The sequence below is a fragment of the Cetorhinus maximus genome, chromosome 14 (assembly GCF_964194155.1).
Source record: "Cetorhinus maximus chromosome 14, sCetMax3.hap1.1, whole genome shotgun sequence".
NCBI classification, from domain to species: Eukaryota; Metazoa; Chordata; class Chondrichthyes; order Lamniformes; family Cetorhinidae; genus Cetorhinus; species Cetorhinus maximus.
Window position 1 is genome coordinate 11,214,788 of NC_135892.1, and position 21,577 is coordinate 11,236,364.

The following is a 21,577-nucleotide window of genomic DNA, read 5'->3' on the forward strand; positions in this document are numbered from 1 at the left end:
ACACAGGTACTGCAGCGGTTCAAGAAGGCAGCTCACCACCACCTCCTCAAGGGCAATTAGGGATGGGCAATAAATGCTGGCCCAGCCAGTGAAGTCTACATCCTAAGAACAAAAAAAAGGCAGCTGCGGGAATTTAACTTCAATTAATAAATAAATCTGGAATAAAATTCCACTCTCATTAAAAATGATAATGATAATTATAATGAAAATGATAGTGATAAAAATGATGATGTTGTTAAAAACCCATCTGGTGGGAGGTGGCTGGTGTGGGACAGTATGGAGCAGCTGGGCTGAATGGTCTCTCCCACGTGGTCTGGCGGGTGGGCGGGGGCCCGAGGCGTTGTTCAGGCAGGTGGGCGGGGCCTGAGGCGGTTGTCTAGCGAGTGGGCGGGGCCTGAGGTGTCGTTCTGGCATGTGGGCGGGGCCTGAGGCATTGGTCTGGCGGGTGGGCGGGGCCTAAGGCGTTTGTCTGGCGGGTGGGCGGGGTCTGAGGCGTTGGACTGACGGGCGGATCGCGCCTGCGCACAGCTGCCTGAGGGGGGAAGGGAGGGGAGACCATGAGTTCGTCGCTGGAGAAGCCGCAGATCATCAGTCACATCCAGAAATCGCTTAACTACACCCTGTTCGACTGCAAATGGATCCCGTGCAGCGCCAAGTTCGTCTGCATGGGCAACTTCGCACGCGGCACCGGCGTGCTGCAGATCTACGAGGTGTCACACGGGGAGCTGGCGCTGGTCAAGGAGGTCGGTGATCAAACGGGAAAGGCCCAAGCCTCAGGCCTAGGCCCTGTTGCCTGGTCACCGGCCCCGGGGTTGCCATGGTGACCGGGGCTAACTGGCGCAGGCTTTCTTTCTCACTGCTTTTTAACAACGGAGAATATGCATTTTTTGGGGCTTGTTCTAGAGACGCACACAACAAGCCGGTTATAACCTGATGCTCTTTCTTTGAAGTAAACGCAACAACGTTTAAATCATTCATTAAAAGGTGGGAAAAATCATTTGCAGGTCTAGGGCTTTATAGAGCAGGAGGGAGAGTAGGGGATCAGTGAGTGCTTGGGATCTGGAATGCGCTGCCTGAGCCTGTGGTGGAGGTAGATTCAATCATGGCTTTCTAAAAGGAACTGGATAATTACCTGAAGAGAAGAAATTTGTAGTGTTACGGGGAAAAGGTGGGGGAGTGGAACTAGGTGAGTTGCTCTTGTAGAGAGCCAGCACAGACAGAACAGAGCATAGATGGGACTATTCAGCTTAATTACTCTGTGATTCTAGTTGGATTGTTCTTGTTCTAGCAAAGGAGTTGGCACAGACTTGATGGGTTGAATAGCCTCCTGTATCACAAGCATCCCCATTGCATTGCATTTACAGCACAGAGACAGGCTATTCTGAGCAGTGTGCCATTTAAATGGAGAGAGATTGCAGAACTCAGTGGTACAGAGGGATGTGGGTGTACATGAATCACAAAAAGTTAGTATGCAGGTACAGCAAGACATTAGGAAGGCAAATGGAATGTTGGTGTTTATTGCAAAGGGAATGGGATACAAAAGTAGGGAAGAGTTACTGTAGCTGTACAGGGCCATGGTGAGATGACATTGGGAATACTGTGTACAGTTTTGGTCTCTTTATTTGAAAAATATATAATTGCGTTTGAAGCAGTTCAGAGAAGGTTCACTTGACTCATGCCTGGGATGATGATTTTTTTTCCTATGAAGATAGGTTGAACAGGTTGGGTCTATACCCATTGGGGTGAAGGAGCGCTGATCTTATTGAAACATAGAAGATCCTGAGGGGTCTTGATACGATAGATACCAGGAGGATGTTTCCGCTTGTGGGAGTGACTGGAACGAGGGGACACAGTTTAAGAATAAGAGGTCTCTTTGAAGACAAGAGATGAGAAATTTTTTCTTAGAAGGTTGTTAGTCTATGAAATTCGCATCCTCAGAGAGCAATGGAGGCTGGGTCATTGAATTTATTCAAGACATAGTTAGATAGATTTTTGATTGACAAGGATTATGGTGGGGGGCAGGCAGGAAAGTGGAATTGAGACCATGACAGGATCAGCCATGACCTTATTGAATGGTGGAGCAGGCTCAAAGGGCTGAGTGGCCTACTCCTTCTAATTCCTATGTTCTTAACTGCTCCATGCTGATGTTTATGTTCCACATGAGCCTCCTCCAATCCTACCTTGTTTCACCCCATCAACATCCTTCTATTACTTTCTCCCTCATGTCAGCAGTGGCTCAGTTGGTAGCACTCTTGCCTCTGAATCACAAGGTTCTGGGGTTCAATACCCAAGTCAGGGCTTGAGCACAAAAATCAAAGCTGACATTCCCACGCAGTACTGAGGGAGTGCTGCACTGTCGTATATGCAATCTTTCTGATGTGACATCAAACCAAGGCTTCATCTGCCTGTTTGGTTGGATGCAAAAGATTCTATGGCATTATTTTGAAGAAGAACACGAGAGTTATCCACAGTGTCTTGGCTAATATTTATCCCTGAATCAATATCATCTTTGTGAGAATTTGCTGACCCCAAATTAGCTGCTGCCTTTCCTACATTACAACAGTGACTACACTTCAGAAAAAGTACTTCATTGACTGAAAAACGCTTTGAGACTTCTGGTCACTAAAAGTTCTATATAAATGCAAGCCTTTTTTTCATGTGTGTCTCTTGCTTCTCCTTGAATGCATCTTTGCTAATTACCTCAACCACTCCCTGTGGTAGCGAGTTCTGCATTCTCACCACTCTCTGAGTAAAGAAGTTTCTCCTGAATTCCCTAATTGGATGTACTGGTGATCATCTTATATTTATGGCCCTCTTGTTTTAGATTTCTTCACAAGTGGAAATAATTAATATTACTTTAATATCTATTTCATATAATAATACAGATGTTTCAATATCAGTGATATGGCACATTATTATCCAGAATCTCTCGGACAGTTTTCTCTGCTCTCCCAATAGCCTCGTGAAACTCGCCTCGTAAGTCAGAATTTAATGCACTGCTTACTGGACCACTTGATCCTTATCTTCATCACTTGAAAATCAATGTTTTTTCAGATTGAAAAATCGAAACCTTTTAAATGTGGCACCTTTGGAGCCACCTCTTTGCAACAGCGGTATCTATCTACTGGCGACTTCGATGGAAACCTGCACATTTGGTATGTATTCAAAACTTTGGGAAGCTATTGTATGGTAGTTTGGGAGCTGTGACGAGAAATGTTATGCTCTTAATGAAAAGCGTTGACTTTTTGAAGATTGTTGAGCCCCTAACATCTTAAGAAGGATGGTCATTTTGAAACCTGCTATGGCAATCTCAGGTCACCTTGTCAATATTTATGTGGTTCTAAATTTTCTGAATAAAGGTGATTGACTGCTGAACATATTACCAAAGGGTGGAATTTTCTCAGTGTTTGTAGTCAATTGAGGAAGCAAATCTCCCTGGCATCCACTCCATCTGTAGATAGATACATTATAAATCCTGGAACTCCAACCACCCCCCCCACTTTAACAGCATTGTGGGTGTACCTACACCACATGGACTGCAGCGGCTCAAGAAGGCATCTCACCACCTTCTGTAGGGCAGTTAGGAATGGGCAATGAATGCTGGCCTGGGCAACGACACCCGCACCCTGTGAAAGTATAAATAAAATAAAAAATGTGGACTGTAAATTTTGGTTCACTGCAGTGTCTTAGTTATTAATAAATTCTTCATGAATTAAGCTGATAATTCCTGTTTAACAAATTATGGATAGCCTGGTGTACCTTTTATTAACCACTGGCCATGATGTTTTCTAATACCTCATGGTATGTTGATTTGATGGGGAGAGGAATGCTCCATGGAATTTCATAATGATAGCATAATTAAACCCTTCAAAGCTTCTTTATAATTCCACATAAGGGTGGAAGCAGGATTTTGTGTTCATTTTTCCTTTATCCACGTGGATACCAAATGATTTTAATTACATACGGGCTGATCAGAAGGCAATGGCAAACCACTGCAGCACTTTAAAAACAAAATACTGCAGATGCTGGAGATCTGAAATCAAAACAGAAAGCGCTGGAAAAACTCAGCAAGTCTGGAAGCATCTGTGGAGCCGAGAAACAGAGTTGACATTTCGCGTCCAATATTCATCTTCAGCCAGTTCTGAAGAGTCACATTGGACTTGAAATATTAAGTCTATTTCTCTCTCCACAGATGCTGCCAGTCCTGTGTTTTTCTACCACTTTGTTTTTATTAATGCAGTACATTGCCAGGCATAATCGTGGACCAAACCAATGAAAGTCCATGGTTGCACACTCCTTCACAGGGCATGGTATCTGAAGGAGGAGGATGGGCTGATCCATATTTAACATAAAGTTATGATTCTGCTCAAAGTTTAAAAAAAAATGAATGCAATTGAATTTTTTGTTCCAAAAATGGTGTTTTCTTCCCCTCCCCCCGCCGCCACCCCCACCCCCACCAGCACTCTCCTGTTTTGCGTGATTCCGAGCCCTTTTCAGTTTGAAAATATCTGCCTGAACGATACCAGGGATTAGCGGGTTAAATTATGAGGACAGGTTGCATAAAATTGGCTTGTGTTTCCTATGAAATTAGAAGGTTCGGGGGATAATCTAATCAGGGTGTTCAAAATGTGCAAAGGATTTGATGGGTTAGACCAACGACAAGCTCCGTGAGACATTTTACTATATTAAGGTGTTACGTAAATGTAGTTTGTTATATAGCACATTTTAACATAGTAAAGCTCCTCACGGCACTTCACAGGAGCATTTTGTGTGGAAAAAGTGCTCCCTAATCTCACTCATAAATGACCTGTCTCCAAGTTTAAGATTATACTCACTTGTTTTGGACTCTCCTGCTGAAGGGGGAGTACTGAAACATTTGGACAAAAGCTGACACCAGTCCAAAAAGAAAATATTTGGACAGATGATTGAAGGCCTGGTCAAAGATAGAGTTTTCTTAAAGAGTGTCTTAAAGGAGGATAGGGAGAGGTTTGGGGAGGGAATTGCAGAGCCTAGGGCCCTAGCAGCTGAAGGCACGGTCGCCAATGATGCAGTGAAGGAAGTGTGAGATGAGCAAGAGACCAGAGTTGGAAGAACACAGAATTCTCAAAGGATAGTAGGGCTGGAGGAAATTATACAGATGGGGCAGTAATTTATAGAGCCTGTAAGAACAGGAAATGTGGCTGGTGGGCTGACTTACTTGAGTGGGAGCCGAAATTTCAGTTCCCTGACAAGGGGTTGAAAGGCAGAGATTAAGTCAGCGGTGTGGTAGTGGGGTGTTGGGATTGATGGCCACCATACCCCCCCCCCCCCCCCCCCCCCACCGCCCCCACCCCCGTGGCTGGTTCCTACTTGTAATATGTTTGCATGCTATGTATACTTGTTATCTGAAAACTTGTTGTAATTCCATCCTACCTTCAAGATTAAGTCAGCGGTGCATGAGAATCTCATGGCACCCTGTTCATGTTCATTTAAAGGCAGTATGCACCAGTTGGCTTTGTGCTGTTGTGTCTCGGGTCAGCGGTTTTCTTTGTTGAACTCTGTGGCACCAGGCAGGGGAGCAGGGGAGCAGGAGAATGGAGGTTGCATGAAGGCTCAGGACCAGCAAGGACGAGTCGGTGAGCAGGTGGGGGTGTGGAGTGGGGTCAGGGGCATAGAGGAGTGGAAGAGGGATCCAAGGGAGGACAGAGGGTGGAGGCATGGAGGAGTGAAGTGGGAAGGGCTTGGATGTGATGGGGTATGGTGAATGACAGTAAATAATAAGGTGGAGAGTGATGGGGGTGAGAAGTTTGGGTGGGGTGGGGGGGGAGGGGTGAGGGTCACGATCTGTTCAACCCATAAAATAAGATTGCTGAGCAAAGTTGTGGTCGCAATGCAGAGCCTCCCAGAGGCTCTTTTATAGCCCACCCCAACCTACTGCATTGTCAGCTGACTGTGAGTTTCACCACTGAAAAGCTTCCCCTGTCATGTCATCACACGTGTGGCCTGTGCCTGCTGCTGGCACTTTAAACTTTAATTTGAATTGCGGGGAAGCTGGCTTCTGACATGAGAGAGGAATTGCTGCCCACTCCTGGTCCTGCTATCAGGAATGGCACACCACAGATAAAATACCGTCCAGTGTGAAGGATGTGGCCATGGAGAGATTGAAGCACGAGTCTGAGTATTTTAAAATGGAGACATTGCTGGACAGGGAGCCAGTATAAGGGTAATGGATTAATAGCACTTGATGCGAGATAGTACACAGGCATCAGAGTTTTGGATGAGCTGAAGGTTTTGGAGGATTGACACAGAGAAACTACTCCCTTCGGCAGGAGAGTCCAAAACAAGTGAGTATAATCTTAAAAATTGGAGACAGGTCATTTATAAGTGAGATTAGGGAGCTCTTGTTCCACACAAAAGGTAGTGGAAATCTGAATTCTCTCCCCAGAAGGCTGTGAACGTTATATCAGTTGAAATTTTCAAGGCCAAGATCAACAGATTTTTTATTAGATATGGATCAAAGGCAGGCAATTGGAGTAGAGTTATAGATCAGTCATGATCTAACTGAATGCTGGAATAGGCTCGAGAAACTAAACTACTCCTCTTCCTATATTTCTGTGTACCTGAATTTTTTTACACTGATACCAATTTTAGCAACAAACACACTGACATCCTAATGTATGCAGGAACACTTTAATAGATTGCTGTTGTACATGTGTATTTGACATTGTTGTGATTGCAGACATGTATCTCCAGCCCTGGAATGGAAACACAAAATTGAATTCTGCAAGATAAACCCATTGAGATTACATGCTGCAAATTCTGCCAGGGGGTGGGGTAGTGCCTCATGGTAACTGGTGCCACTTGTGATACCTTAACATACCAAATTGCTATATCTGTTTCGATACCCATCAACGCCTGTGGGACAGGTTTATCATTAAACCAGGAGTGTTTCATTTAATTTTTTGGGCTGACTAATGATTGACTTCAATCTTTTGTAATTTTCACTTTTATTCCTTTGGCCAAATGCGTCATGAACATCGTATCATAAGACTTTTAATAGAGAAGACAATATTTTTCTCTTGGCTGCCCTTCCTCTTAGTTTTCTGCACACCACAAGCAGAGTAAACAGCTGGGGCTGTTGACCTGCCTGCATTCAGCTGCGAAGAAGTGGGCATAACAGCAATTTGCCACCATCATGTACCAGGACTGCAATGGAAACTTACCTTGTTGACCACTTCAGGCTGCACCAATGTCCTGCCATTCTCTGGCACCCTATCTGGAATTTAATCTGATAGCGCGTTTTAAAAAGAAAATTCCTCCGGTGAATTTTGCACTGTTTACGTTTTCAGTTGCTGGTGAGATTGTGTGGCCTCTTTTTTTTTAATGATGTCACAAGTAGCTTCAAGGTCACTTGCATTCTCAGCCAGGTTTGTTCACTGGGGATTTTGTGAGCTTTTTTCACCTTTCTCATTTCCTTTACCCAGGAACCTGGAGGCACCAGAAATGCCAGTCTATTCAGTAAAAGCACACAAGGAGATCATAAACAGTATTGATGGTGTAGGAGGCCTGGGAATTGGGGAGGGAGCTCCGGAAGTGGTTACTGGCAGCAGAGATGGTAAATTTCATTTAAATTATTCCTCTATCGTGACCCTCACTCACCCCATTCTCTACAGCCCGTTTAAATGCTGCACCGATGGAACCTATCGATTTGTCCGTTTCACTGCTAAATCCTGAGGTTTTCCTCCAGTGGTGTCTGAGCATCTAGAAATTTCTTAATTATTATCATGAAATCATAGATACATTACGGAAGGAGGCCGTTCGGCCTATCATGTCTGTGCCAGCTCTTTAAAAGAGCTATTCACTTAGTGCCACACCCCTGCTCATTCCCCGTGGCACTGCAGATTTTTCTCCTTCAAGCATTTATCCAATTCCCTTTTGAGAGTCACTATTCAATCTACTTCCACCACCCTTTCAGGCAGCGCATTCCAGACCACCGCAACTCACTCCATAAAACATTTTTACCTTATCTCTGGTTCCTTTGTCAGCTGTGTGCTGTAGTTATCATCTGTTCTGTGACAAGAAGGGGTTTCTCCTTATTTACGCTTTCAAAACTTTTTGTGATTTTTGAATATTTCTCCCAAATCTCCACTTAATCTTTAATGAGCTGCGGCCTCAACTGTGTGAAGTCCCCCTTGCTTGTCTTTAATCCGGGTAACTCGTCCTATTTTCATCAGTGTTTCTTATTTGCCGCTACTTATTACAGCACCTCAGTAAAAATGACACAGTTATAAAATACATATGGACTGTATGTTATGAAGCAGTAGGACAAACCATTCAGTCGTTTATTTTATAGTTGGTGCATTCAGCTCCCCTCCTGCTTTATTGTCAAGTAAACATTCCCCTACTGCTCTTGAACTTGGTGCCCCTGTTTATTGTTGAATGTTACAACTGAATTTATGTTCTTTGTGCTCCATGACACTCGCAGTGTGACACAGTTATTCCTTCACAGCATTGTCACTGGGATTTCAGTAAATCATGATTTACTTGAACTTTCTAGATGTAGATCATGTGTGGACAGAATATTTTGAGGTGCACAGCAGTAGGAAAAGGTGCCAGCAGTTACAGAAATGTCTGGGGAGAGATGGTGGTATAGTGGTAGTGTCGCTGGACTAATAATCCAGAGGCCCAGGCTAATGCTGTAGGGACATGGGTTCAAATCCCACCATGGCATCTGGTGGAATTTAATTGCAATTAATAAAATCTGGAATTGAAAACTAGTCTCGGTTATGAATTGTTATTAAAAATCCCATCTGGTTCACTGACGTCCTTCAGGGAAAGAAATCTGCCATCTTTAACTGCCCTCTGAAATGGCTGAGCAAGCCCTTAGTTCAAGTGCCATTACATCAGATAAGTTTGGTGACTGCACTGTTTTGACAACCTTCAGCTCGAAAATGCTTTTCGAGTTCTCCACTTCCATCCCAGTGACTGTGAATCAGGTTCTGATTCCCCGTCTTCTCAGTGTCACAGTGCACAACTCACATGGAAACAAGCAGAACAAAAGCAGAATTACCTGGAAAAACTCAGCAGGTCTGGCAGCATCGGCGGAGAGGAAAAGAGTTGACGTTTCGAGTCCTCATGACCCTTCAGCAGAACTGAGTGAAGTTAGGAGAGGGGTGAAATATAGGCTGGTTTAAGGTTTGGCGGGGGTGGGGGGAGAGAAGTTGTGTGGGGTGGGGGGTGGTTGTAGGGACAAGCAAGCAGTGATAGGAGCAGATAATCAAAAGATGTCACAGACAAAAGGAACAAAGAGGTGTTAAAGGTGGTGATATTATCTACACCTCTTTGTTCCTTTTGTCTGTGACATCTTTTGATTATCTGCTCCTATCACTGCTTGCTTGTCCCTACAACCACCACCCCCCCCACCCACAACTTCTCTCTCCCTCCCTCTCTCCCCCCCCCCACCTTAAACCTGCCTATATTTCACCCCTCTCCTAACTTCACTCAGTTCTGCTGAAGGGTCATGAGGACTCGAAACGTCAACTCTTTTCCTCTCCGCCGATGCTGCCAGACCTGCTGAGTTTTTCCAGGTAATTCTGTTTTTGTTTTGGATTTCCAGCTTCCGCAGTAGTTTTTTGTTTTTATCTCTGGAAACAAGCAGGCTCGCTTCCTAATAGATAAAGACACAGCCAGGTGCAATACTCAGTCGATGACCAGAAAGTCCCGAATGGTGGTGTCCTGTCTAGGTGTTAATTGTGTAGTCACACTTTGGTCCCCATGTTCCTGGGCTACATAAGTAAGAATTAGTCAGGTTTCTGTTTTTAAATGCTGTCCCATGATCCCTGCTGGAAATGATAAATATCGGGAGGGTGTTGGAATAAATTTGGCACAATATTCTCCATTGTTGAATAGATTGCTGACATTCCTGGTCTGGCATCACAATTGGACAGTGAGTGTCTGTGGAATCATACCCTGGCTTATGCAGGTACAAAAGCTAGTGTCCTGACAACAGAGGGAGAAAAGAGATAGAGAATGATCTCTTAGAAAAGAAATGTCCTCTTAAACTTCTCTTTTTTAAATATGCACCATTTCTGTGGCCACGGAAAAAATTAAGTGGTTTTGCTGTTTCTAATTGGCAGAACTGGTCGTGGCACCGTTTGTGGTTTGTTTACTGGAGCCTTTGGTGTGGGGTCATCCGTGGTGTGGCCCATTCATGCAATTAAAAAGCATAAAAAAACTTGGCATGATGTACACTCCTCAACAACTGGCTACCTTATTATTAAAGGAACCACTTGAAACAAAAGTAATGATGCTTTTGAACAATAATTTGCTGACGTCTGACATTATCATTAGTGCACGTTTTGGAGAAACAAAATCAGATGCAGGCATCACTGAGGGGAGGGTTAAACTGGACTTGTCGCGTTGATAGTTACTGACAATTTAAAGGTTTGCTTTATGTGCTGATTACTCACTGTAAGTGATATTGACTCTTTGTGAATATTACTTCATGAAAATTAGCTTTTTAAAAAAATGTGGTTTGTGTTTTTGAAAGGAATGGTAAAAGTCTGGGACCCAAGGCAAAAAGACACTCCAGTGGCAAATATGCAGCCTGCAGATGGAGACACCAGGCGGGATTGCTGGACCGTGGCATTTGGTATGTCTTAAATATGATTTTAATGATTAATACCTTCACAAGAAAACTTGAAGAAGGATTGAATAACCATGTGCAATATTTTACAATCATATCTTTCTTAAAAAAAAATAGTGCATGTATGTCGGTCAAATTTGATCATTCTGGCTATGATGTGTATAAAAATATTTGGTATTTCAGATACCGTGATTAAATCAAGTGGACTTCATTTTCAGAGTTTGACTATAGTTTTTTTCCTGACTTTTAATATGGATGTTGTTTCTATGTAGTGTATCTGCTTGATTTGAAACTTAGGGCACATGGAACTAAAAAGGTTATTTGGCATATCAATTTTTTTCCATAATTTAATTACAACTTGACTAATTGTGGGTTGAACTCAACTTAATATGTGAGCAAGACTCCAGAACATCTATATTATTGCAGATCTATCTTGTTCTGAGCTCCTGGCTCAGGAGGGAGCTCACTTCAGTTGATTTTGCTTCCCCCACCAACTAAACTCTCTCCTTTGGTGTTGCCTACACGGACAGGTCATGCCTACAGCTGCCAGGAGCGCTGTGTATGCGCGGGATATGACAATGGTGATATCAAGCTGTTTGATCTAAGAAGTATGTCACTCCGCTGGGAAAAAAACATCAGGAATGGGGTAAGGAACGAATGAGATTTTAAACCAGGTGCAAAACCCAGAACTACTTATGCTTGTGGCAAGGAAAATGGTCATTATGTGGCAGAATGTAAAAGCCATGTTACAATAGCAACCCAGTCTTGCATAAAGAGATTTCCAGTTGACTATTTTATAGTAACCACTTTTCAAAATAAACTTTCTTCCCTCTGTTTTTTCTGTTCCATTAGTCTCTTTGCCTCGCAATTCTTCCCTTATCTTGCAATCAATGTGCCAACGTCTATTAGGGCCACTACTCAGTAACCACAACATGCATTATTGCCTCCTCTTCTTCCTTAACGGCAAATAACATTCTGGAAGATACAGAAAGTCTGTTTCTCTCCCTGACTCTCTTCCCCGTTCACCCACCCCCAAGCAGGTTAAAGGGGAGAAAAGATTGGAGAAATTGTATTTGTTCTCGGAGGGACAATTCTGTCGTGAATATTTGGAAAGGAGCTTTAGGAGAATATTTGGTAGTGTCACAGGAACTCCTACCTTCATTATATGCTGGAAACCGCGGGTGTAATCTTCCCGGTCCCATGGAGGCTCGGAGGAGGTGGGGGGGCTGTGGGAAGTCGGATCAAGGCATGTGTTCCCAATGTCAGGAGATGTTTCTGGAGGTGGACTCCGTGCAGCAGTAGCTGCCTACCTGTCTGCAGCAGGTAGCCAATCATGGCACTTAAAAGGGCAACTATCCCTTAATTGTGCTTAGCGATGGAACCTTGCATAAAGGCTCTATGCTGTGTCAGGAGCCCAGTATTGCAGTGGACTTAGCCTCATGGCGGGAGATCAGAGGGACATTGGAATAAAAATAAAGTGCTGGAAAAATTCAGCACGCCTAGCAACATCTGTTGAGAGAGAAACAGAGTTAATGTTTGGAGTCCAATATGACTGTTCTTCGGAGCACAGGCTGTTGTCTATTCTTGTGCAGGGGTTTTCCCCTCCACACTGATGACCCTAACAGCTTTGCGTCTTCATTTCAACATTGCCCCCATTTTAAGGAGCCCTTGCCATTTCCATCTTCCTCAGCAGTGTCCACCTCTTCCAATAGGGCTGTCGGCCACCCAGTCCTGTGGCACCCTGCACCAACCCCCCTCGTCCCACCATCCTGTCCCGTCCCTTCTAACCCTCCCTCCCCAAACCCCTCGCTGGACTCTCCCAGCTATGCCCGCCCAAAATCCCTCGACTTCACTGAAGCTTGGGGGCTGCTTGTAGTCCCAGTATTGGCCACTACTCTCTTCTGGTGCTGCTAGGACAACAGAGTTTCTAGGGTGGAACTTGCTGTCCCTGAGGGGTGGAAGTCCCACTCTGCAGTAATTAAGGCAAACACAGTGTATTGCTGCGGGTCAGCCAGATGTCACCTTGGCAAGGTGCCAACCAACTTTCTCCTAAAATCCATCCCATGACGGTTTAGATCTGAACCCTTCCTCTGAACTCTGTTCTCTCTACAAAGACTGTGCTGATTTGAAAACCACTGAACACCTGTTTTTTGTTCAAATTTGTCCGGAATAACACTTGGTTTAAGCCAATCTTGAGTGAAGACAGGTAGATAATCCACGAGTGTGAACGGCCCTCTGGTTTTAGTGGTTGGGCCTTTGGTTTTAAACGACAACACCAGCTTGTCCTAGTCTTATTTTACATTATTACCATTATCTTGGAGTTAAATAACAAAGAACCTTTTGGTCATTTGCCGAGGAAAAAAATGGTCAGTAACATTTTTCATGAATTGTAAATATGCATTTTCCACACATCCAATGTATTAAACCAAAATATTTCTGTGGGTGTAGTATGTAATTCTTCTTTTGACATTACCATTCCTTATCTTTAAGGAATGTTAAGCTTTTGGCTTTGACAGATGTATATGTTGCATTTGGGACCTACCTTATTTTTGCAGGTTTGTTGCGTCGAGTTTGACAGAAAAGATATCAACATGAATAAACTGGTGGCCACTTCCTTGGAGGGAAAGTTTCACGTATTTGACATGAGGACCCAGCACCCAACAAAGGGTTTTGCTTCAGTCAGTGAAAAGGTATTGAATTCTGAAGAGGCTGCTTTGCCCATCATCTCTGCGCCAGTAGAAAAATGAGCCACCCAGCATTTGGTCTGTAGCCCTGCAGGTTATGGCACTTGAGGTGTCCCTCCTGTATCTTGGCTGCAATCCATCTTGGTTTTATTTGACTCTTTAATAACCAAATGCGCAGGTTGCCATGGAAGAGTCTAATCAAACATAGAATTATAGAATGGTTCCAGCACAGGAGGAGGAGGCTCTTCAGCCTGTCATGTTAATGTTGGCCCTTTGCAAGAGCAACTCAGTTAGTCCCACTCCCCTGCCTTTTCCCTTCAGATAATTATTCAGTGCCCTTCTGAAAGCCACAATTGACTCTGTCATCACCACACTCTCAAGTAAGTACATTCCGGATCCAACCACATCACAGATCTGTTCAGAATCTGTTAGAATTCTTTGAGGAGGTAACGAGTAGGTTAGACAAAGGAGAGCCAATGGATGTTATCTACTTGGACTTCCAGAAGGCCTTTGAACAAGGTGCCGCACAGGAGGCTGCTCAGTAAGATAAGAGCCCATGGTGTTAGAGGCAAGGTACTAGCATGGATAGAAGACTGGCTGTCTGGCAGGAGGCAGAGAGTGGGGAAAAGGGGGTCCTTCTCAGGATGGTGGCCGGTGACTAGTGGAGTTCCGCAGGGGTCAGTGTTGGGACCACAACTTTTCACTTTATACATTAATGATCTATGTAAAGGAACTGAGGGCATCCTGGCTAGGTTTGCAGATGATACAAAGATAGGTGGAGGGACAGGTAGTATTGAGGAGGCGGGGAGACTGCAGAAGGATTTGGACAGGTTAGGAGAATTGGCAAAGAAGTGGCAGATGGAATACAACGTGGGAAAGTGTGAGGTCATGCACTTTGGAGAGGAAGAATAGAGGCATGGACTATTTTCTAAATGGGGAGAGAATTCAGAAATCTGGAGTGCAAAGGGATTGGGAGTCCTAGTCCAGGATACTCTTAAGGTTAACTTGCAGGTTGAGTCGGTAGTTAGGAAGGCAAATGCAAGGTTGGCATTTATTTCGAGAGGACTAGAATATAAAAGCAGGGATGTGCTGCTGAGGCTTTATAAGGCTCTGGTCAGACCACATTTAGAATATTGTGAGCAATTTTGGGCCCTGGATCTCAGGAAGGATGTGCTGGCCCTGGAGAGGGTCCAGAGGAGGTTCACGAGAATGATCCCAGGAATGAAAGGCTTAACATATGAGGAACGTTTGAGGACTCTGGGTCTATACTCGATGGAGTTTAGAAGGATGAGGGGGGATCTGATTGAAACTTACAGAATACTGAAAGGCCTGGATAGAGTGGACGTGGGGAAGATGTTTCCATTAGTAGGAGAGACTAGGACCCGAGGGTACAGCCTCAGAGTAAAGGGAAGACCTTTTAGAACAGAGATGAGGAGAAACTTCTTTAGCCAGAGAGTGGTGAATCTATGGAATTCATTGCCACAGAAGGCTGTGGAGGCCAGGTCATTGAGTGTATTTAAGACCGAGATAGATAGGTTCTTGATTGGTAAGGGGATCGAAGGTTAAGGGGAGAAGGCGGGAGAATGGGGTTGAGAAACCTATCAGCCATGATTGAATGGCGGAGCAGACTCGATGGACCGAATGGCCTAATTTCTGCTGCTATGTCTTATGGTCTTATGGTTCAAGGTTCTAGAGATGGGTTAGAAGAACCTTTGGCTGTTATTGTGCAGTGAGATTGTGAAAGGAAGGACTGCATTCACCCTCACTGCTCTGGTCAAGTTACTGAAATATTCCCTGCTTCCTGCACCCCCCCCCCCCCCCCCCCCCGCCCCTGCCATTTCCCTTTCTCCAGAGCTTTGGAATTGCATGGGAATGAAATTAAGCCCTTTCACCCTCACCTCTTCCACTAGAAGGGAGGACTCTGTGAACCTGGGAGCAGCCTATGACTCATTTCTTCCTTGTAGCAGGGTCAGTTTTGCCAGAATGTAAGATTTTGGATTCAGGAGCCACAGATGCCTGAGATTGGCAGTCGAGTATTCGTATGTAATTTTAAGGTGGTTTATTACAAAGCATAAGTTTAGATATGATGCATTAGCTAAATAGACAGAAAAAGTATACAACCTGTGACAGCTGAGAGCGATTCACTGATCCCAGAGGATGACTGGACGGTTGGCACTGAGTGTGCAGATCTCAGTAGCTTGTGATGGCATCATTCTGCTCTCTATCCAAACTGTTCAGGAACTCTTCCCTTGGTCTTCTTCCATTTCCTTGATCCATCTTCCGTCTGAAGAAGGCGGCTGCCTGATGAGGACTCATTAATATACTTTTTTCCTAGGAGCTGGGCTGGTAGTTTACCTTATGTTAATCACCCTTTCAAACCCTTCTGACCAGTGAATACAGGACAAGTAACCAAGATGTCGGGGTGGTCACCTTCTTCCACTGTCCATCACTTTGGCTTGAGGTCACCTTTTTTATTTAGCTCATGCTGGAGGCCGTTTTCTAGATTAAGGGGCACGCAGGGCACCAGAGGCTTCCTGCAACCGGTTCAGGAATGTTTGTAGAGTCTAGTGACCTCAATGTGGGGAAGTCCAATTAGCCCCTGACTCCTTAGAATTGCTTCAGAGAGATAGGGAATGAAAGCTGTGTCAACCAATTCCATTAAAGTTTTATACAATTTGGATACGGATTTGAAGAAAATTGGCAAAAATAAACGCAGGGGGAAAAGTAGACACGTTTTTTTAAGCAGTGAATTGCTGTAATCTGGAATGCACTGTTTGAAAGGGTGGTAGAAACAGATTCAGTAGTAACTTTCAAAAGGGAATTGGATAAATACTTGGAGAGGAGAATATTTACAGGGCTATGGAGGGGGATGAATTTGATGACACTTTCAAAAAACCAGTACTAACACAATAAGTCAAATGGCCTCCTCCTGTGCTGTAGAAGTCTATAAGTGAGTGCACCTCCCCTGTCTCCCCCTTTAAGAGCTTTATTTATGTTTTCAATAAGCTTCCAAAGTCCCTGTAGAATTCCTGCCCTGAAATTGGGCTGCATGCCAATCTGATACACGTGAGAGTTGTGAGTTAAAATTGAGTGGGCCTCATTATTGATTGCCTCACAGGTTCCACACTCACCCAAGCGCCCATTACCTCCTCCCAGTTAAAATGGTCTCATGAATTTGCTACGGTAGCTCAGTCTGTGACCAGTATGTGATGCTGGTGTCAGCTGTCCCCTGTTGTGGTGAAATGGAAGGCTTGTGTACTGTAGCAGAGATAGTATTTAGAGAGTGGTTAGTTACTTTCAGTAAAGCGTGAGAGACAGATCTTTGGTTGTTGCTGTTGATAGGCAGGGCAGGTGGTGTTGCTCTGTCTCTCTCTCTCCTGTTTTTTTAATATAAACACATTGCGTTTGTATGTCTGCTGCTTTCCCCAGGCATATAAATCAACCATCTGGCAAGTCCGCCACTTGCCACAAAACAGAGACATCTTCATGACAGCGGGAGGGGCTGGCAATCTGCACCTTTGGAAATAGTGAGTAACTTCCTTCACACGGTAAGATGCTTAAATGCTTGTGAAATACCAGCTCTGCAGTTGCTGATGAACATTAACGATTGAATTAATGGTAGTGAATTAAAGGTAGGTTTGAGCTCTAACCTGAGACCAGTTTGTTCCTGGCTCGCCAGAGGCCAGGGAGCAAGGATAATTATGTATATCATGGGGACATCAGATGAGTGGAAGAGAATAAAAAGAAAGTTGCCAAAAAGAGGAATTCTATTGTATTTTTAAATATTTACGGTCAGACCTTGATGCTGATTTTCACATCACCCCACCCCTGTGCCAGTACAGTTGAGGGCCATATGGCTTTGTAACCCATCTGACTTGAGCATACCTGAATCTAGCTAAACTTCTAGATTCAAGTAGCTTTCGTGGGCTAGTGGACTCGTTTTGGCCTGAGTGGGGCTAGTGATATTGAATGGACGTTTTGTTGCTCTGTGGGTCCTGGCTGGTCTGCCTGTTGTGAACAATACTAGCCAGGTAGCCTTGGACTTCGCTATCCTGGTCTGTTGGCTTCGATAAGATCCTGAAATGTACGCGTTTGGAGAAATGGCTGGCAGCACCCTTTCAGATCCTGAAAGACCAGCACATCCTCCAGTGCCTGAATTTCTTTGGCGACCCTCTTTCTGAAGTACCCGACTGATAGGAACGCAGGAACATGACCTGCATGATGTTATAATGTCATTTCTGCATTATTTACATAAATTTAAAATCCCCCCACCACTCCACTTCACATCAGGAAGTGCTCACAGAAATTGGAGACCTGTGATAAAGGTTTTTGATCCAATCTCACCCACCTGCATCCTAGAAGCCAGACACTTGTGGGATGTTGGACCCTATAATCTAAAATATGTTAGATGCTCATTGTATCATTAAAGGGTGCGATGATAGCCTAAATGGCAAGGGCAAAGATGAGCTCTGATGCATGTTGGTATCTTAGAACACTTTCTACTTTTTTATTCTGTACAATTTGGAATGGGATGGGAAGGGTGTTGAGTATGTAAGATGGGTTGCTTTTATAGGTAAGCTAAATTTGTATTGGAATTTACTACCAGATACTAAGACCATAATGGTAATTATTGTTCATATGGGGAATGCAGAGAAGCTAACCTTGTTTTCTCAGCCTAGCTCATTGAGGGGTTTTGGTTTTTAACTCTTTGTACAGTTGCTGCTCATAAGGATTGTTAATAACAGGAACCCATCTAACTCGTAGTTCAGAATCACTACTGCATGGTGTGCAAGATAAAAGTTTTACAAAGCACAATTTACTGAAATTCTACACTTTGAAAGAACATTTGGGGAAAAAAAGGGGGTGGGACTAATTGGAAAGCTCTTTCAAAGAGCTGGCACAAAGCACGATGGGCTGAATGACCTTCTATGCTGTATCGTTTCATGTTTCCTTTGTTGCTAGGTGAAAGCTGAAAGACATGGTTGAAAATGAATATCTGCTGGACTGACGTGTTCCTGTCCTTGTGTGTTTCCCAGTGAATACCCTGCCCAGCGCTCAAAGAAGGACTCTGAGAACACAGACATGGGAGTTGCAGGCGCAGTCACACTGCTCCAAAACGTGACTGTCTCTACCCAACCTATAGGAAGCCTTGACTGGAGTCCAGACAAGCAGGGCCTCTGTGTCTGCACTGCATTTGACCAAACAGTGCGAGTTCTGATTGCCACCAAACTTAATCGAGTTTAATGAATGAACCAAGGTATTATGCAAACGGCCATCTCTATCCAACAGCTTAATGTGTCCTATGTGCAATATAAAGTGTCTCAGATGAATGTAATGAGAATTTTGAGGAGGTTTAAAACTTCTATTTATGTTGCGGAAAAGAGAGACATGTTACTGAAGCTTAATGTCTTGCACCCATCAGGAGCAACACAAGAATGCCAAATTTCAAACAATCATAATAATTTATGCTACAGGAGAAAAGGATGCTGATTGGTTGGCAAGTCCACTCTGGCCGAGAGTTACCATGGAGAAAGCAACAGGGGGCAATAGGCTCCCCAAGCTCCCGGGTAATTCAAAAAAGGCACAAGGCTTGAACATATTCCTTTTGTTTGCAGATAATCCTGTGTATGAATGTATGCCGCTTCTAGCAAGCGTAAATGAACCATATTACGAACCTGACTGATTATCCTAAATTGGCAATGCCTTTGCCAATTAGGGTCCACCTGCCAACCAATCTTTTTGTCTGTAGTATAAATTGTTGTAATTGTTTGAAATTTGGCGCTCTTGTGTTTGCCCTGATGAATGCAACGGCAACATGTCTCTCTTTTCAGCAGTACTCAAGTTCTGTACTACCAAGTGACTTCTATATATCTATATTTCTTTTTAAAAATAAGTTGCAAGATAGAATATTTCATTTATTTGCTTTGTCTGTCCCCCCCCCCCCCTTGTAGGACATTCTGTACTGAATATTCTTCTGCCATTCGATGAGGGTGGAGGTAGTACTCCGTTTGTACTATGTCATCAGCCAACAGAAGTCTTTGTTGAAGTGGATCATGCCCCATTTCTCATCGAGAGAACATTTTTCTTCTGATGGTGCTCCATCTAGTGGCTTGAGCGAGGATTACTAGAATGAAGTGTTAAGTCTGACTGGCTGTGTTCCGGTGGGTAGCTCAACGCTTGTGCTAGGTAACCTCTGCGGACTGTGTTTCGAGTGTTTAAAATATTTATTTTATTATAAAGGACAGTTATCCATTTTATAATTTGAATTGAAGTTTTGAAAAGCCTGGAAGCATGGCACGAGTATGAATATTCTGCTCACAGTTTTAAAAAAAATTCCAATTAAAATAGGTTTTGAAGGGCTTGCAACTTTTCTTGTCCAATTGTACATACAACTGAAAAGTGTTCATATTACAGGGGCATCCAACCTTGGGAGCTGGGATTGGATGTTTACGGAGTCAATGGTTGGACTGCATCCGCTTATGCAGGAGTGCAAGCCTCCATGGATAAAAATAAGGATTCCATACACACGCACGAATGTAGACACCACTTTCCCATTACATTTCTGGCCCCCATCCTCCTCTTTTCCTGAAGCCCTCAAACCTGCCAAGTTTCAGTTTAGAGCCTTTTGATCTGGAGTACCACTTAAAGGCTGATTCCTGATTGGTGCAAAATTCACTGTAGTGAGATTGTCTTTTTTTATTTTTTGTGGCATGTTAAATAACTGTTTACAAACTATTTCCTATTGTCCCTTCATTGTTACTGGTGAGGGGCAGGACAGATGTAAATTCTGCCACTGTCTCCACTAAGGGAAACAAACTCTCATTGGGTTATTATGGTCTCTCGTTGGGAGTATGGTTTAAACATTTTATTTTGTCTATGGTTGTAAATTAAATGATTCTAAAAAGCATTTCTGACAGTTCTTGCTTTGCTGATTTTGTTTTAAAATTGAGTTGACTATTTTCCTGAGATTATCAGACATAATTTGCACATTAGCGTGTACATTTGCATTAGAAAAATTATTAATTTGTCACATCTCAAATAAACTGTACAAAATGTAAAGATGTATTCAAATGTTTGTTGGATCTTTATTTCTAGAGTTACACTTTGTTCTCTGCCTCCATCTCTTGGCCAGCTGAGTGTTTGACGTGCTTAGAAAACCCACCACAAAGTTTTTTTTAACAGAATTAAATTTATATCGTGGCTTTCTTCATCTTCAGAATGTCCCAAAGTGCAACACAGCAAATGGATTACTTTCGAAGTGTGGTCACCACTGGTAAACAACTTATGTCCCACAGGCAGTAAATGCAAATGAATGACTAGTTCTTGTGCTGTGGTGATGTTTGATGTGCAGTTATTGGACAGAGCTCCTTCTGTTTTGAATGCTGCTGTGGGATCTGTAGGATTTCGGTTTGCCAAATAAAATGTAAACTATCTCACTGTAGGGACACACTACGGACAAGAGAGCTTGAGGCACAGGTTGGCTTTGTTCTGGCTTGGGTACTCCTAAATGTGCGTTTAATCAGCTAAAATTGAGCTACCTGCTGTACTAGCTCTGGTAAAGCTTCCCACAATTCTGCACCTAAAACCATTTTAACCAACAGCTATGGAGTCAAATGGGAAAAATCCCAGCCCTTGGTAACCTTTCAGATTTAATTGGTGAGTTGGACTGCCTGGGGTAATCAATGCTGTATTATCAAGTCTACCACCAGCTGTTCTGTTTTCAACTTCTAGATCTGGGTCTGACATCTTGGAACCAACCACAACCTCAAAACCCACTTAACTCCCTTAGCTACCACAGCCATTGAGGACAGTTGCTCATAATTTAATAGTTCCCTCATTTTGAGCATTTATATGAACACCCACTATACATGCATGGGAATGTATGGTTAAATAGGGTAAGTATAGTTTTACTTGTCTGCATCCTGCTGCCTTTGCCCAGGTTATAGACTTTTTATTGTGTAGTAGTTTTCTGTGAAATTATACAAATGGTAGGAATTTGCCAAGAGCGAGATGTTGATTTGCTTTGTTCATTTATTAAACATCAGGTATATACCTTTTAAACTAACACCTGAAAATCCATGGCTGTTCTGCCAGATCTTTGGTGTAAAAGATCATTGGATCAACCCTCATCTTGGCCAGGAACCCTCTGATGAACCGCTGCAGTCCCTGTGGTTCAGCAAGGCAGCTCACCACTACCTTCTCCAGGCCAGTTAGGGATGGGCAATAAATGCTGGCCCAGCTGACAACACCCACTTCCTGTAAAATGAAT

At 43.6% G+C, this 21,577-nt stretch overlaps 1 protein-coding gene across 2 annotated transcripts; it reads left to right on the plus strand.

The window, feature by feature from the left end:
* The first annotated feature begins 540 nt into the window (after window positions 1-540).
* dnaaf10 (dynein axonemal assembly factor 10) lies at window positions 541-20,373 on the plus strand. 2 transcript variants are annotated; one of them, XM_078556492.1, is made up of 9 exons: window positions 541-743; window positions 3,055-3,155; window positions 7,464-7,594; window positions 10,529-10,630; window positions 11,155-11,270; window positions 13,180-13,314; window positions 16,738-16,835; window positions 18,345-18,565; window positions 19,260-20,373. In XM_078556492.1, exons 1-8 carry the CDS (start codon window positions 558-560, stop codon window positions 18,550-18,552), a joined length of 1,077 nt encoding a protein of 358 aa, XP_078412618.1. In that variant the 5' UTR covers window positions 541-557; the 3' UTR covers window positions 18,553-18,565; window positions 19,260-20,373. The 2 variants fall into 2 exon arrangements, with proteins under 2 accessions (XP_078412618.1, XP_078412619.1); XM_078556493.1 differs by lacking the exon at window positions 13,180-13,314.
* The last annotated feature ends 1,204 nt before the right edge of the window (window positions 20,374-21,577 follow it).

Coding starts and splice junctions, on each gene's coding strand:
- dnaaf10 (XM_078556492.1), top strand. CDS start 558: ATGAGTTCGTCGCTGGAGAAGCCGCAGATCATCAGTCACATCCAGAAA. Junction 3,156..7,463: donor GATGGAAACCTGCACATTTG/GTATGTATTCAA, acceptor TCCTTTACCCAG/GAACCTGGAGGCACCAGAAA. Junction 11,271..13,179: donor AAAAAAACATCAGGAATGGG/GTAAGGAACGAA, acceptor TTATTTTTGCAG/GTTTGTTGCGTCGAGTTTGA.